Source organism: Somniosus microcephalus, chromosome 14 (assembly GCF_052327205.1).
Source record: "Somniosus microcephalus isolate GS21.2 chromosome 14, FLI_Smic_1.0, whole genome shotgun sequence".
NCBI classification, from domain to species: Eukaryota; Metazoa; Chordata; class Chondrichthyes; order Squaliformes; family Somniosidae; genus Somniosus; species Somniosus microcephalus.
The window spans coordinates 42692290-42709434 of NC_141000.1; the positions used below are offsets into that span (position 1 = coordinate 42692290).

A 17145-nucleotide genomic window follows, 5' to 3' on the forward strand; every position below is an offset into this window, starting at 1 on the left:
AATCAGCTTTCACCACCTCTTCAGGTGGTGAAAACATTTCTCCTCATATCCCCTCTAGATCCTTTGCCAATGATTTTGAATCTATGACCTCTGGTTATTGACCCACTCACCAGAGGGAATAGTTTTTCTCTATCAACACCTCTCATCATCTTGAAAACCTCGATCAGGTCACCTCTTCATCTTCTCTATTCCAAGGAGAACAGTCCTAACTTTCCCAACTTCTCCTCATAACTGAAGTCCCTCATCCCTGGTAACATCCTGGTAAACCTCCTCTGTACCCTTTCTAAGGCCTTTATAGCTTTGCTGAAGTGTGGTGGCCAGAATTGTCCACAATACTCCAGCTGAGGCCTAACCAGTGATTTATAAAGTTCTAGCATGATCTCTGCTTTTATATTCTATTCCTCTATTTATAAACCCAAGTAACACATTTGCTGTTTAACCACCTGATCAACTTGCTGTACCACCTTTAAGGATTTGTGCCTATGGACACCAAGGTCTCTCTGCTCATCTACACTTTTCAAAATCGAACCATTTATAGTATACTGTCTTTCCATATTAGTCCTCCCAAAGTGCATCACTTCACACTTCTCCACATTGAACTCCATCTGCTATGCTTCTGCCCATTTCACCATCCTGTCTAAGTCATTCTGAAGCCTACAACTATCCTCATCACTATCTATTACTTTGCCAAGTTTCGTATCATCTGCAAACTGTATAATGTTGCTCCCGACACCCGAGTCTAGGTCGCTTATAAAAACTGTAAAGATAAATGGACCCAAAACTGACCCTTGGGGAATACCACTGCAAACCACCTCCCAGTGTGAAAAACATCCATCCAGCACCACCCTCTGCTTCCTGTCACTGAGCCAATTCCGTATCCACACCACCACTTTCTATGGGCTTCTATCTTCTTAATAAGCATACGGTATGGCAATTTGTTGAATGCCTTCCAAAAGTCCATATGTACAACATCTGTGATAGGTATCCTGGTCTCCCGTCTCCTCCACCTCAACACCCTCATAGTACAGTGCGGCAATGTGAAGGCGTCCCCTCCTTTTCCCCACTTCACGAGGCGCTGCTCTGCCTCGGTATACACATCATCCTCCGTCTTGTGCTCCTGCTGCATCTCCCACCCTGGCTCCAAAGACAGCTGCGGGTCTGTAGGTAGGATGATCAAGCATGCCCCCCTCAGATGCAGTCTAGGGGAGGATTGTTGCCATTAATAGAGAACAGAGGCTTTTTAACTCACCTCTTGGCACTGGCCCTCGCCGTGTGCTCCAGGCAAGGCACCATGGCAGCCCAGTACCTGGAAGGCCCACTCCTAATGTACTGTGTCTTCAGGCAGTCTCCCCCTCCACCCATATATGTTAATGTGTATATAATTATATTCGTATATATTAATGATCTGGATGAGGGAACTAGATGTAATATCTCCAAGTTTGCAGACGACACAAAGCTGGGAGGATGCCGAGAAATTCCAGTATGATTTGGACAGATTGTGTGATTGGGCAGAAGCATGGCAGATGCAATATAACGTGGATAAATGTGAGGTTATCCACTTTGGTGTCAAAAACAGGAAGGCAGATTATTATCTGAATGGCAATAGATTGGGAGAAGGGGAAGTGCAACGAGACCTGGGTGTCCTTGTGCACCAGTCGCTGAAGGTAAGCATGCAGGTGCAGCAGGCGGTTAAGAAGGCAAATGGTATGTTGGCCTTCGTAGCAAGAGGGTTTGAGTACAGGAACAAGGATGTCTTGCTGCAGTTCTACAGGGCCTTGGTGAGACCACATCTTGAGTATTGTGTGCAGTTTTGGTCACCTTATCTGAGGAAGTATGTTCTTGCCATGGAAGGAGTGCAGCAAAGATTCACCAGGCTGATACCTGGGATGGCAGGAATGACATATGAGGAGAGATTGGGTCGATTGGGCTTGTACTCGCTGGAGTTTAGACGAATGAGAGGGGATCTCATCGAAACTTATAAAATTCTAACAGGACTAGACAGACTAGATGCTGGAAGGATGTTCCCGATGGTCGGGGAGTCCAGAACCAGGGGTCACAGTCTAAGGATAAGGGGTAAGCCATTTAGGACAGAGATGAGGAGGAATTTCTTCACCCAGAGAGTGGTGAACCTGTGGAATTCTCTACCAAAGAAGGCAGTAGAGGCCAATTCATTAAATATATTCAAGAAGGAGTTGGATATATTTCTTAAGGCTAAAGGGATCAAGGGATATGGAGAGAAGGCAGGAACAGGGTACTGAATTTGGATGATCAGCCATGATCTCATTGAATGGCGGAGCAGGCTCGAGGGGCCGAATGGCTTACTCCTGCTCCTATCTTCTATGTTTCTATACCCCCCACCCCTCTCAACTGGTGGCCTTGTGTTCACACACAGTACGCATGGAGCAAGAAGAGAACATGGGTGAGGCACTCAGAACACTGACTTGGCTTGTCAGAGGTATAGGACTGTTAGTGAAATCTTATTAACAGGATAATTCTGCATTGTATTATATACAGGAAACTTTCATTTAACCAGAGGTTAAATGTCCGGAAAGCTCTATCTACCGGCAAAATTCAGGAACCGTTTCCTATAAGTTTTTTTACTTCTCGTTGCTTTTTTTTTCCAGTCAGGCTCTGCAAGGTCTAGCTGAAGCTGTTGCTTAGCTACAGAGACGCTTTTAAACTGCGGCCGACTGTCTTGAAGCTGTTGCTAAGCAACAGGGTTTGTTGATTCGCACGGAGCTCAAAAGCTCCGTATGTTTTAACATTAGCGCTGGTTTCTACGGCAGTTTTGATGGTACGGCACCAACTCGGTCCCGTCAGTGCCGGATACCAGAAAGTTTCCTGTACAGGCCTGCCTGGGATAGAGGCTATTAGATTCTGAATTAGAAAATCAGTTAAATTGGAGCTGACCTTTACAGCATCAGTCGTTTAATTACCGTTTTTAGTGTTAACAATTCTCTGATAAATGTGCAAGGGCTTAGGAACCATTTAGACCCTAAGGTGCAGTTAGTATGAAGTGGCGTCACTTCAAGGACCCTTCAGTTGTGGTGTGAATGCAGTATCAGGGCCTGGCAAGACTCCTTGGCTTTCCTCAGACCTATTGTGGCTCACTTACCTTCCAGTCTCCAGTGCTGACATAGGATTTACACCCAGGATGCTAAGCTAGTTTCTTTTCTCTTTTTAGGTGTTTTTGGACCTGTTGTGAATTTTCAGCATTTTCTGTTTTTGTCAGATTTCCTGTTTATCTCCTGAGCTCCAGATTTTCAGCAACATCCAAATATCTGAGGTGTTAACTCATGCCAGAAGCATAAGCAAAGCTGAGGCTGTCATATGGGACGCAAGGCACAGCCAAGTACAATAAACGCACGTATCCTCCTCTCCTGTTCCTTTCCGCCAACTGTTTCTTTCCTCACCTCCAGAAAGCTTTGACTGATTGCTTGACTATGAGTACGTGACTCTTCCAGCAGTAAAAGTTTTCTATCAAAACTATAGGCCCTATTGATTTAATAGTGGTGTAAGAGTCATGAAAGTTTAAGAAAGAAAATACTTTAAAATATTGGTTAAATAGTATAATAGTTAATTTACCTGACTGACTTATTGTATTGAGAAACCCCCTATTTTCTTGTTCCAGTAGTATAGTCTGAGACACCCCCTTTATTCTTGCTACAATGGTACAGTCCTTAAGCTTGTCACATGGTATCCAGCCATTTTACAGTTCAAGCTCCACGAGGCTAGAGAGAAGGTAAAAGCTTTGAGGGCTGGAGCAATACAGTTTTTGAACGTGTTCGTTTAAACGTGTTTTGCTTTGTAATTCTGTTTGTAAGGTGTTACAGTAAACAGTTTAAAGACAAAGTTACGTTTTGGAACGTTTTATTTCGACACGCGTCTACTCGTTGTTAAAAGCCTCAAAGCTCAGTGGCTGCATGTTTGGAAATTACAAAGCGCCACTACAAGTGGGCTTTTACTTTCGCTATAAATGCTGGTATAGCCCTACCTCCATGGCATTCTCTTGCTTTGTTTCACTGAAGGGCGAGTGATATGAGGGGAATTCCAGGCATAGTCCTGACATACAAAACATCGTGAGTCTGAAGAAGGAAATCCTGATCTTCCGCAAGAGACTCCCACCAAATGTCAGAGTTGGCAGACTTGATATTATCAATTATGCTGTGTATTACACAGCTCATAATGTATATATTACATGGTTAGAAGTCAAATGTGACCTGCTCAAAATCTCAATTAGTAAATTTAATACAAAGTATAAGACCAACCCACACAGATCAGGAAGATTCCAGGTTTGATGCCATCTCTGCCAATTTAGCTTTCAGCTGAGGTGTCAGTAGGTGTAGTGTATGTAACCTGTACCACCTTAAGAGGATACCTTAAGGTGATGGACTACTTTTTGATGGCTCCTGTACATTGTAGTACCGGTGGTGACCACACTGGTATATAAACCCTGTGGAGCAAAGTGTATTCCAGTTCAGCCCTGACCCTCAATTACTAAAGACCTGTTTAATTATTTCTGTAGTCTGTGTCCAGTTATTCAGCATAACTACATTTGGAAACACAGACTCAACAGTGGCGACGAGTCTGATCTTACCTAGCGGCAGTTGCATCAAAGGAAGCTTCGCCTCTGAAACGGGCGTCGATCAAGGACATCCACCCTCAACATCCTGCTGGGCACTGCATAGCACGGGAGGCAATCGGGAACCCGGGTTGGTTTCTGGCCACGAAGTCAAACATCAGTGAACATCCCTTCGATGACAGCGGCGGGTAAGCCCGATCGAGCGGCACGGGGGGGAAGTCGTCCGAGTTGTCAGTAAGAGAAGGGGAGGGAAACGATGAAAAGGGCGGAGAACACGACCGCAGCCGGTGTCAGGGGCCGGACTGCAATCGGGGCAGAGACGCGCAGCAGCCAGAAAAGCGTTTATGTCCACAAGGACCGCAGGAGCGGCGGGGAACAAGAGCAGCAGCGTAGGGGAAAATAAAGGACCACTGGGAGGCGAGAACGGCAACAGCGCGGTAATCGCCATTTTGAGTCGGCGGGGGAAAAAGACAAGCGCGGGAAAAGCCGCCATTTTGAAAAAAATATAATAAAATAATAATCATATCCGAAGGAAAGGAAACTCAACAAGGATGCCAAAAACGGGTAACATCACTGCTTTTGATAGCGATGTGGAAGATTGGGCCACTTATGTGGAACGCATCGAAGTTTACTGTACAATGAATGAGGTACCGGAGGATAAGAAAGCACTAACCCTATTAAACTCGATGGGTGTGAAGACGTACGGGTTATTAAGGAACCTTGTAACACCAGATAAACCGGTAGGAAAGAGTTTCGCGGATATTGTTACTATCCTGCAAGAGCATTTAAACCCCACGCCGCTGCTGATAGCGGAACGATTTAAATTCTACAAAAGAATTCAACTTAAAGAGGAAAGCAACGCTGAATTCTTAATCGAACTGTGCAAGTTATCAAAGTACTGTCAGTTCGGTACAGGACTAGCAGACGCACTGAGAGATAAGTTTGTTTTTGGGGCTCCTAAGGGAAGGAACCCAGAAGTGACTGCAAGAGGAAAAGGGTCTTACGCTGGACAAAGCTTTCAGCATTGCAGCATCGCACGAGGCAGCAGCACGAGGCGCTGCAGAGATACAGCAAAGGCCATTGGAATTCAGCACCAATGAAATGGCATTGGGCGCAGTAAAGTGCTATTGTTGCGGAAGGACAATGCATGACCAGAACCAGTGCTGGTTCAAAGATAAAGAATGCAGGCAATGTGGCAAACTTGGTCACATAGCGAGAGTATGCCGGTCAGGAAAGAAGACCAGCAGCAAAAAGTCGCCGCAGGAGAAGTACAAAAAAGTACACAAGGTGACAGAGAACAGTTCGGATGAACAGAAGATGGATTCAGACTCCAGCAGTAAGGAACTGGGTTGTCTAAAAATACATAATGTGGGTAACACAGCAGACCACCAAACTATCTGGGTCATGCTTCGGATAGCAGGAGTCCAAGTGAAGATGGAATTGGACACTGGATTGGCATTGACGGTCATGAATAAGCAAGATTAACAAAAGGTTATTCTCGCACATTCCCCTGAGGGATACGGAGATTGTATTGAAAACATACACGGGGCAAATAGAAGGAAAGATAAAAGTAAATGTGGTCTACAATGGTAAAGAAAGTCAGGAAATGGACTTGTATGTGTTACCTGATGGAGGTCCGCCACTACTGGGACGGGAATGGATCCGGAGAATAAATGTGGACTGGCATTCCATACAAGCACTGACTGTAGATTCCTGTAAAGAGGACGACGTCAAACCTAAATGACTGTCCAAAATATTGGACGATGCTAAGGAGGTGTTCCAACAGGGACTGGGAACACTGAAAGGAATTACGGCAAACATCAAGGTTGAAGAACATGCAAACCCAAAATTTTTCAAAGCCAGACCTGTACCTTATGTGATACGACCTGCTGTGGAAGCAGAGCTGGAAGGCCTAGAACGTTCAGGAGTACTGTCAAAGGTGGACTGGAGCGAATGGGCCACACCCATTGTTCCTGTCATGAAGCGTTCGTTGAGCAACAAGCCGGGGGAACCTGGGAAGGTTCGCATCTGTGGCGATTTCAAGATCACTGTTAATCCGGTTCTTCACACGGTGCAATATCCGCTTCCGCGGATTGAAGATATCTTCGCTTCGCTGTCTGGCGGGAAACACTTCACCAAGATAGACCTGGTGCAGGCGTACCTACAGATGGAAGTTGATGAAGCGTCATGCCAGTATCTCACGATCAACACACATAAGGGCTTATATCGGTATAATAGACTGGTTTTTGGAGTGGCATCGGCTCCAGCCATTTGGCAAAGGGCCATGGAGCAGGTATTGCAGGGAATTCCAGGCACACAATGCTACCTGGACGACATTCTGATTACAGGAGATGATGATAAGGATCACCTCGCGAATTTGGAGCAGGTGCTCACCAGATTGAAAGAATATGGGCTCAGAGTTAATCGCCAGAAATGTGAGTTCTTTCAAAAGCGAATCTTGTACTGCGGCCACGTCATTGACCAGGAGGGGCTCCATAAGTCACCTGACAAGATCGAAGCTGTTGTGAAAGCTCCCGCTCCGGAAAATGTATCCCAGTTGAGGTCGTTCCTTGGGTTGGTTAACTATTACCACAAGTTTCTTCCAAATTTATCCACGGTGTTACACCCGCTGAACACTCTTTTGCAAATGGGAATACCATGGAAGTGGAGCGATGATTGTAAGCGGGCTTTTCAAAAAAGCAAGGCACTGATCACCTCTAAGGAAGTGTTGGCTCACTTAATCCAATTCGCTTAGCTTGTGATGCTTCTCCATATGGTATCGGGGCAGTGCTCTCACATAAGTTTCCAAATGGCTTGGAAAGGCCAGTCGCGTTCGAATCCAGATCATTGACCTCCGCAGAGCGCAACTATGCTCAGATAGATAGGGAGGCTCTCAGCCTCGTGTGGGGAGTTAAGAAATTTAACCATTACCTGCAAGGCCAAAAGTTTACGCTGCTGACAGATCACCAGCCGTTGGTTTCCATTTTTAACCCTAAGGAGGGTGTTCCGGTTATGACGGCGCAGAGGCTTCAGAGATGGTCCCTTTTCCTAGGGGCACATCAATATGATATCGAATTCAAAGGTACAAAGCAACATGGTAATGCTGATGGGCTGTCACGCCTGCCACTACCTACAGCGGAAGAGGCACCGGCAGTTGACCCTGTCGAGATATTTCACTCGACCATCATCGAATGCTTACCAGTCACCAATGCGGGTATTGAGAGAGAGACCCGAAACGACCCGACACTGTCTCGGGTCTACGATTTGACAGTGAAGGGATGGCCAGCACATGGCGACCCACTGTTACCAGCATTCTCAGCCAGACGAGAACAGCTGTCCGTCTGTCAAGGAACATTGATGTATGGAACAAGGGTGATTATTCCTCCTAAATTAAGGGAGAGTTCTGAAGGAATTGCATGAAGGTCATCTGGGGGGAGTCAAGATGAAAAGCCTTGCTAGGGCTTATGTGTGGTGGCCAGGTATCGACAAACAAATAGAGGATCTGACTAAAAGCTGCTCAGGATGCCAAAAAGTTCAAAATGCACCTCCAATTGCACCGCTGCATCCGTGGGAATGGCCTTCAACCCCATGGCAACGTGTGCATATTGACTTTGCAGGTCCATTCATGGATTCCATGTTTTTGATAGCAGTAGACGCACATTCTAAATGGCCAGAAGTGATTAAGATGTCGACCACTACCTCTGAAAAGACGGTCGCAGTTCTAAAAACCATATTTGCAAGGAATGGGTTGCCGGAACAAATATGTTCAGACAACGGACCACAGTTCGTGTCAGAAGAATTCCAGAAATTCATGAAAAAGAATGGGGTGAAACACTATACATCTGCCCCATATCATCCGGCTACAAATGGGTTGGCCAAGAGATTTGTACAAACGTTCAAAAAGGCGATAAAGGCCATGAGCGAAGACCATATTCCACTACAACACAAGGTGGACAATTTCCTGATGGCATATCGAACCGCCACGCATGCAGTGACAAATCAAATCCCTGCCATAATGTTCTATAACAGGAGGTTGCAGTCCCGGTTGGATTTGTTAAAACCCAATGTGCGTAGGGAAGTCGAAAACAAGCAATTCCAGCACGTAAATAACAAGGCCACTCGGAGTTTTGAAATAGGACAACCAGTGTTGGCCAGGGACTATAGGAATGATAAATGGCAATCCGGAACAATTCGTGCCCGACAAGGACCCTTGATGTACACGGTAGACGTTGGAGAGAACGTAATATGACGTCATGCTGACCAACTTGTGGAATCGAGAACAAGGGTCGACCCCATGTCTACGGCAGAGACACCAGTTGAAGAAGTTATTGAGCCTGTAGCATCTACCTCAGACTCGAACGTACATGATGATGTTCAATCCATAGGAGATCAAATGGGTGAGTCACCCCAGCAACGAGAACCAGAGACCCCTGAAAGGCGCTATCCGGCCCGGATCAGGAGGCCTCCTCAGAGACTGAATCTTTGAACAGTTTTGTGTGAAAGTTGTATATATGTTATCCATGTAATGTTTAAATTGGGGTGTACACTGTTAAGCTAAAAGGGGAGGAATTGTAGTGTATGTAACCTGTACCACCTTAAGAGGATACCTTAAGGTGATGGACTACTTTTTGATGGCTCCTGTACATTGTAGTACCGGTGGTGACCACACCAGTATATAAACCCTGTGGAGCAAAGTGTATTCCAGTTCAGCCCTGACCCTCAATTACTAAAGACCTGTTTAATTATTTCTGTAGTCTGTGTCCAGTTATTCAGCATAACTACATTTGGAAACACAGACTCAACAGTAGGGGCATTTAATCATATTCAGTGCCCCTACATTGGGCAGGGAAATTAAGTTATCCAGAATTTCCTCCCCTCTAGTGAATCCTGCTGAAAAGTTCCCATGGGGCTGTTGAGTGAGGACAAGGTGAGCTGGTCTGGACTCCCCACAGACAAACAGCCTGCTCATACCCACTGGTCAGGTCCAGATGAAGGATGGTTAGTTGGCTGAGGTAGCAGAGTGTCCATGGAGCTGCATCAGAACAAGAACCAGCATTTTCAGAAGATTGGAGAAAATTGGAGGGACAAAAGATTGACCCCGAGTGCAGACTTCCTCACTGTGAAGAGCAAAAAAACGTGATTAGGAACTTTGGTGCAAATATTAAAGAGGAAATCGCCAACCATCGCTCCACCTCCCCCCCCCCCCACCCACCACCCACCACCAACCACCAATCGAGATTTCTTACAACATTCTAGGCCTGTTTACAATAGAAACAATACGAGAACATTGGTAATATTTCAGTACCAGAACAAAAACATAGCACATTTCTTCTGTAACTTTATTATGAAAATACAGAAACAAAGAAAAGGTTTAGAGTTTACAACATTTGTCTTAATGTACAATACACTTTAGAAACGGAATAAATGTACTACACACCTGAATGGCTTTAAAAATCACAATGAAACTTTTTAAAAATATCGTTTGTATAAAATAGAAAAAGTTGTGTGCATTTAAAATTCCAATTCAAATTCATCTATATATATAAATCGGTCGATCTGTCTGTCATTCTGTCTGTCTGTCATCGCCTGTGCGTCTGTCGGGCTATGCGCTGGAAAGTTACAGGGCGTACCTACGCGCGCGTTACCTCCAAAGAAAGCTTACGCTTCCGAGACGGTTTTAAGCGTATTTACGTTTCGGCCGGGCTAAAATCCCGCCCGCGGTATCCCAAAAATCTTCAACGTTCCGCTCATTAGCATCTCATTATCCGCTCATTAGCGACAGAGTGACCTCGAGCTCGACCAATCGTACGCCGGGTTGCTGGCGTGTGCCGCCGGGCCAATCGGTGCGCGTGTGACCGGGCCTTATCCTTCTGAACCGAGGTGAGTCGCCGCCATCTTGATTCCAAACTTTTCCTTTCTTTTTCCCGCTTTCTGCGTCTTAAAAAAAAACGTTGCTTTTAAAACACATATTGTTTTTAAAAAAAATGATTTAGAAAGTAATTAACTTATCTAATCTCATTAATTTTCCTACCTTTCCCCGTTTTTCCAGGTAGGCCTAGAAGCCTCGGCGTCTCCTCCGCATCCACGCCCGAGCTAGGCACCTCCCGGCCCCACTCGAAGGCTGGAGGGCCGAGCCTCAGCCCAGCGCCACTAGGGTGCGCGCGCAGCAGGAGCTGAGACGCGGCATCTCTCTCTGGCTCGGCCGGGGGGCGGGGCTTGCTGAGCGTCAAGCGTTACCCTGGCAACCCCGGCCGGCCGTCTCGCACAGCCGCAATCGGCGGTCTTCACCTCGGGCCGGGGGGGGGGGGGTGGGGTCGCGACCCTCGGGGGGGGCCGTGACCCTCGGGGGGGGGGCCGCGACCCTCGGGGGGGGGCCGCGCGCGCAGCAGGAGCAGCTGAGATGCGGCGTCTCTCTCTCTCTGGCTCGGCCCGGGGGCGGGGCTTGGTCAGCGTCACGGTTACCCTGGCAACCGGGCCCGCCAGCCGAGCCAGAGACGCCGCGTCTCAGCTCCTGCTGCGCGTGCAATCGGCGGTCTTCACCTCGGGGGGGGGGGGGCCGCGACCCTCGGGCGGGGGAGGTCGCGACCCTCGGGGGGGGCCCCCCGCCCTCCCTCCCCCCCACCCTCCCTTCTCCCCTCCCTTCCCCCCCCGCCCTCCCTCCCCTCCCCCCCCGCCCTCCCTTCCCCGCCCTCCCCTCCCCTCCTCCCCCCCTCCCCTCCCTGTCTTCCCCCCAGTCGCTCTCTCTCTTCCCCCCAGTCGCTCTCTCTCTCTCTTCCAACAACAACATTCCCTCGAAAAAGCCTCGGCACCGCCGGGCACTTCAGCTAGTTTAAGATAAAAGGATAAAAATGCATATTCTTTAAGCCTTTCAATGCTCAAGGCATCACAAACAGAGATCAGCCAGTTAGCAGGATCTCAGATAGATGTCTCAAACAAGGCCCAATCCATTATGGGCGACAAAACAGAAGGTTTTAAAATGATGAAAAAGTGAGACAAGGTACTGTATGTAGAAGCAGACTGTTTCTGTTAGTATAGAGAGAACTTGAACCCACAACTTTCTGACTCACAGGCGAGAGTGCTACCCTGACACCTTCAAACATTAGAAACCATTTTATTGACATTAGCGGTAGTGGTAAAAGTTAGTGAAGAATGGTATTAAAGCCAAGCTGTGTCACTTAACTATTTATCCTTTACATGCTTGGCAGCTGCTTTACCTGTAAAGTGCTGCCTCTGTAGACATGATAAAGAATTGGGTTCCCAGACCACTCTTACAATCTTTCAGTCAACAGTGCTGAAGGCACTGGCCCCAATTGCTTTTGCATGCAGTAGAGAAAATGTGCCTTTCTGGGTAATTGTTTACCCGCCAATTATAAGAAATAGGTAATCATATATAATAGCCCCATTTCTGACTAGGCACTTCAGGTAGGAATGTGAACAGCCCCTCCCCACTCCAAAAAGAAAGAGAAAAAAAGGAAAGGCAGGATGGATTTACATTAATTTGCGCTTTTCACATCGGTAGGATAGCTCAAAGAGCTTCACAGTTAATGAGCTACTTTTGAACTGTTCTGTAGGCAAACGTGGCAGCCAATTTGTGCACAACAAGATCCCATAAACAGTATTTGTTTATAATCGATTTTTGGTGGTGTTGGATGAGGGACAAATGTTGACCAGTGCACAAAAATTCAGTGAGTTACCTGATTTTAACAATAAAACCACAAGTGGGTTGGAAGAGAAGGCTCAATATTTTTGGTATTCATTGCCTCTGGGTTGTATAAGAGAGGGAACCTTTTGTTTACAGAAAGTTCTCCATCTTTAATTTTATGTTCCCCCTACTCCATGCATCTGTCATCACCATGTTGAACTTCAGCAAAGCCTTTGCCATTGGCTTTCTGTAATAACCTACTGGAAGTTTTATGAAAGTAAAAGCTGAACTACATTCCAGTTTTCACTCCTTCCAGGCCCAGATGGGATGCATCCTAGGTTGCTACACTAAATGGGAAAAACACACAATAGAAGCCCTACATGCAGAATTCTGCCGAAGCATCCTTCGCACCCAAAGAAAAACGCCAACAAATGCATGCAGAGCCGAACTAGGCAGATACCCACTGATAATAAACATCCAAAAACGAGCACTAAACTTCCTAAATCACCTCAAATCTAGCTCCCCAGACACCCTTCATTTCAAAGCCTTTCAGACCCAAGAGCTAAACCCAGAAAAGAGTCCCCTGAGTCAGCTGCTACTGAAACTAAGTACTCAGCCGGACCCTGACCAGCCCCAGACCAACACAGCCGTCCAAACACCAATCCGAGTGAACCAAATCATTAAAAAATGCAAAGAAACCTACCTGGAACATTGGAACAAAATAACCGAAAGCCAAAGCAGATTAGAATGTTACCGGGCCCTAAAAAGAGAATATAAACTGGCAGACTACCTCACGACCATCAGAGACACAAAACAGAGACAGACCCTCACCAGGTACAGACTAAGCGACCACCAACTGGAAATTGAAAAAGGCAGATACAAGAAATCCTGGCAGCCTAGAGAGAATAGAATATGCGATCAATGTCTGGCTGGCGAGGTTGAAACAGAAATGCATTTCCTCCTAAAATGCGAAAAATTCAACACATCAAGAAACATATTATTCAACAAGCTAAGCCAAACAACCCCAGATTTCAAGGAATTGGATGATCTGTCAAAATTGAGATTAGTCCTAGGAGAAGGAGACAGACCATACCTTGGGGCTAAATATGTAACAACATGTCACAACCTGAGGACTGTTTAAAAGTAAGACTGTTTAAAATTAATATTGAACGTACCAAATGAAGTAGAAAGACTGTTTAAAATTAATATTGTTTAAAAGTAATATTGTATATACCCAACAAATGTCAAATCGATTGACACCTACAGAATGTTGGAAAACTGTACCTTTTTGCTATGTAAGCTTTGGCAATATGGTTCTCTGTAAACTTTCATGCCAATAAAGCATTTGAACTGAACTGAACTGAACTGAACGGTTGCTGAGGGAAGCCTGGGTGGAGATAGCAGAAGCTCTGACCTCAATCTTTCAATCCTCCTTGGATACGGAAATGGTGCCAGAGGACTGGAGGATTGCAAATGTTACACCCCTGTTCAAAAAAGGGAAGAGGGATAAAACCTGGTAACTACTGGCCAGTTAGTCTAATGCCAAACTACTGGAGCCCATTGTCAAGGACAAAGTTAATTCTCACTTGGAGAAGCATGGGTTACTAAGAGGCAGCCAGCATGGATTTGTTAAAGGCAAATTGTTTCTGACTAACCTGATTGAGTTCATTGATGAAGTAACAGAGAGGGTTGATGAACGTAGTGCAGCACATGCTGTATATATGGACTTTCAAATACTTTTGATAAAGTACCACATAATAGACCAATTCGGAAAATAGAAGCACATGGTATTAAAGGGACGGTGGTAACTTGGGTACGTAATTGGCTAAGGGATAGGAGGCAGAGAGTAGTGGTGAACGGATGTTTTTCTAACTGGAGAGAAGTATGCAGTGAGGTCCCTCCAGGGGTCAGTATTAGGACAATTGCTTTTCTTATATATAAATGACCAGGACTTGGGTATAGGGAGTATAATTTTGAAGTTTGCGCACAATACAAAACTTGGCAATATAGTAATTAGTGAGCAGAATAGTAACAGACCTCAGGAGGACATAGACAGACTGGTGAAATGGGGAGACACATCGCAGATGCAATTTAATGCGGCTAAGTGTGAAGTGAAGCATTTTGGGAAGAACAACCTGAAAAGGCAGTATAAATCTAAATAGTATTATTTTAAGGTGCATATTCACAAATCTTTAAAGGTGGCAGGGCAAGTTGATAAGGTGGTTAAGAAAGCATACGGGATACTTGGCTTTATACACTTTAGGAAGGATGTCAAGGCCATGGAGAGGGTACAGAGGAGGTTTACCAGGATGATACCAGGGATGAGGGACTTCAGTTACGTGGAGAGATTGAAAATGCTGGGATTGTTCTCTTTAAAGCAGAGAAGTTTAAGGGAAGACCTAATAGAGGTATTCCAAATTATGAGGGGTTTTGATAAAGCAAGTAGGGAGAAACTGCTTCCTCTGGCAAGTATGTCAATAACCAGAGGTCATAGATTTAAAATAATTGGCAGAAGAACTAGAGGGGAAGTGAGGAGAAATGTTTTCATACAGATGGTTTTTGTGATCTGGAACGCACTACCTGAAAGGGCGGTGGAATCAGATTCCATAAGAACTTTCAAAAAGCAATTGGATATGTATTTGAAGAGGACTAACTCGCAGGGTTATGGGGTAATAGCTGGGGTGTGGGACTAAATTGGACAGCTCTTTCAAATAGCTGGCACTGGCCAAATGGTCTCCTTCTGTGCTGTATGAGTCTTCCCTACGGGGAAGTACCTCAACCTCCATTTGCCACTGTTCCCAAGTCATATCTCAACTCCTATCCTCATAAGCCCAATACTAACCCACCGAATGTTCCAAAATACTTTCCCTGTTTCGGATTTTACAACAGGCGGGCACCTGAAGAGCTCAGAGCACCTTCCTGATCGGTGGGTTACTGGAATCTCTAATGATTGTCTTGATTAATTTGTAAAAACCTTATGCCAAGGCTACTGATTAAGAAAAGCATCAATTGGGGATTTAACAGACCAGAGGGACAGGAACCAAACAAAAAGTATCACCATTTGCAGGATTACCAATGCTGTGAATGAAGATGAAAATATATCTCTCAATTTTAACACTATTTGTGGTAATAACTGCTTGAAATGTGTCATTGTCCTTGAGTTCAAGCAGGAGAGCTCAACTTCAGAAGAACAAATAGGCACAATAAAAATCTTAATAAGGTTCACAACCGAATACCGCCAAAACTATGCGTGGCTGCTGCTGTGAAAATAATGGTTCCATTCTGTGTAGTAGGGCCCAGACAGAAGTCAAAACTGGGGGCCTAGTTTACAGGTAAAGGCCTAGAAATTCGAGCGGGCAAGCTGGGACTCCTAATGGGCATCCTGGGCAGCTCGCTGGTGCAGAAGTTCTGAACATTGGACTGCCGCCACGCAAGCATCGGCCCTTAGACCCATCCTTAATGGGGACAGGAATGGGGGGGGGGGGGGTGCGACCAGGAATGGGAGCGATCGGAAGAGTGGGTAACAGCCGGGATAGGTTGGGAGAGGATGGGGAGAGGTCGGGATCGGGGACGGTGGGATCGGGGAAGGTGGGATGAGATCGGGATCGGGGAGGGTGGGGAAAGGTTGGGATCGAGGTGGGTGGGGAGAGGTTGGGATCGGGGAGGGTGAGATCGGGGAAGGTGGGGAAAGGTTGGGATCGGGGAGGGTGGGAATGGGGAGGGTGAGATCGGGGAAGGTGGCGGCAGAGACTATCGGGGGTCAGTGGCCGTCAGTGACCCGTGCTCTTTGACTGTCGGGTCAGGTTCACTCCTGCTCCTCCTGGCTCCACATTCAATGAGTATATTTTAAACACTCACCTTGTTGGCTGCGGCCTGCAGGCGTCCATTGAAGGACTGCCAGTTAGGCTGCATTTAGACCTGGTTTTCCTGCGTGCAGCCTGCCCAGCTCCAGTTGTGTACAGGGCACGCCGATCGCGCAGTGAGGGCCCCAAACAGGTGGTAGGCACTTTATTTGAATATGCAAAGGGTGTAATGCCTGTTTTTTTGCCTACACCAATATGGCAGTGGCACATTACCGAGTGTAAAGAGTGTGCGTTTCCTGCCCACCATGTCGGAGGCTTAGGAAGCTGTTTAGCGCTGAGAAACAGACACTGCACGGTCCTATTCCCAGGCCAAGACGTCCGCTAAGAAGGTCTTTTGAGGTAAAATAAAAAATGTTTGTAACTTAATTTTTTTGCAATATACCTCCTCCATCCTCCTTCTCTCTGAATTTTCCCTTTGGGGATACTCAGTGGCATCACTAATGAGCAATCTGCAAATAAAGATACAGTAATCCTGGTGCAGCACATACAGAATAACAAGACTGACAAACCTGGTATAACACACATACCTCTAATCCGAGCAGTGCCAGTCTACACTTGTGGACTGTAGATTGGGTCACAACAAAGAACAGAGAACAAAGGCCCAGGTCCTAACTTTGGAATCAGAATGAGTTTTTGATATGGGTGGTGCAGTCTCTGAAGTCATTACCTGTAGCACAGGAAGTCCTTTAGCTGCTGTGGGATGGGTAACTTGGATATGGTAATGAGCTGAGAATTACTCAAACATTTCCGAATGTACAGTCGACACAACTGTTTCAAGGAGGGTGGTCCTATAGAAAGCAGAGTGCAGTGGATTTACGACAGGGAAAGTTTGATTTGAAGATCCAGTTAACGACAGTTACGGAAACAAAACATCAGCTTAGTTCTCTTTAAGAAAATATTAATGGTAACATGGTTATAACATATAAAAGCCAATTCAGTGATCCCACCCCAGTTGGGAGCCTAGTTCCGCGTGAGTCCATTACAGCTGGTGACTTTCTGTTCATTAATGCCTGCCCACCTCATGCTCCCTGCTCGCCTCATGCTCCCTGTCAGCTCAG

General features: G+C 46.1%; 1 protein-coding gene across 3 annotated transcripts in view; it reads right to left on the minus strand.

Annotated features, from left to right (window-relative positions):
- Nucleotides 1–17145, minus strand: part of LOC147107462 (ankyrin repeat and SOCS box protein 9-like) — a 195142-nt gene that overhangs the window by 21524 nt on the left and 156473 nt on the right. For 2 of the 3 annotated variants that reach the window (XM_086006512.1, XM_086006511.1), the window contains exon 8: nucleotides 13294–16875. The exons of the other annotated variant lie outside the window; for it this stretch is intronic. In XM_086006512.1, coding sequence (XP_085862638.1) covers nucleotides 16751–16875 — 125 coding nt within the window. In that variant the 3' untranslated portion in view covers nucleotides 13294–16750. Of the gene's footprint in view, nucleotides 1–13293; nucleotides 16876–17145 lie in introns of those variants that run through there. 3 annotated transcript variants of the gene reach the window in all.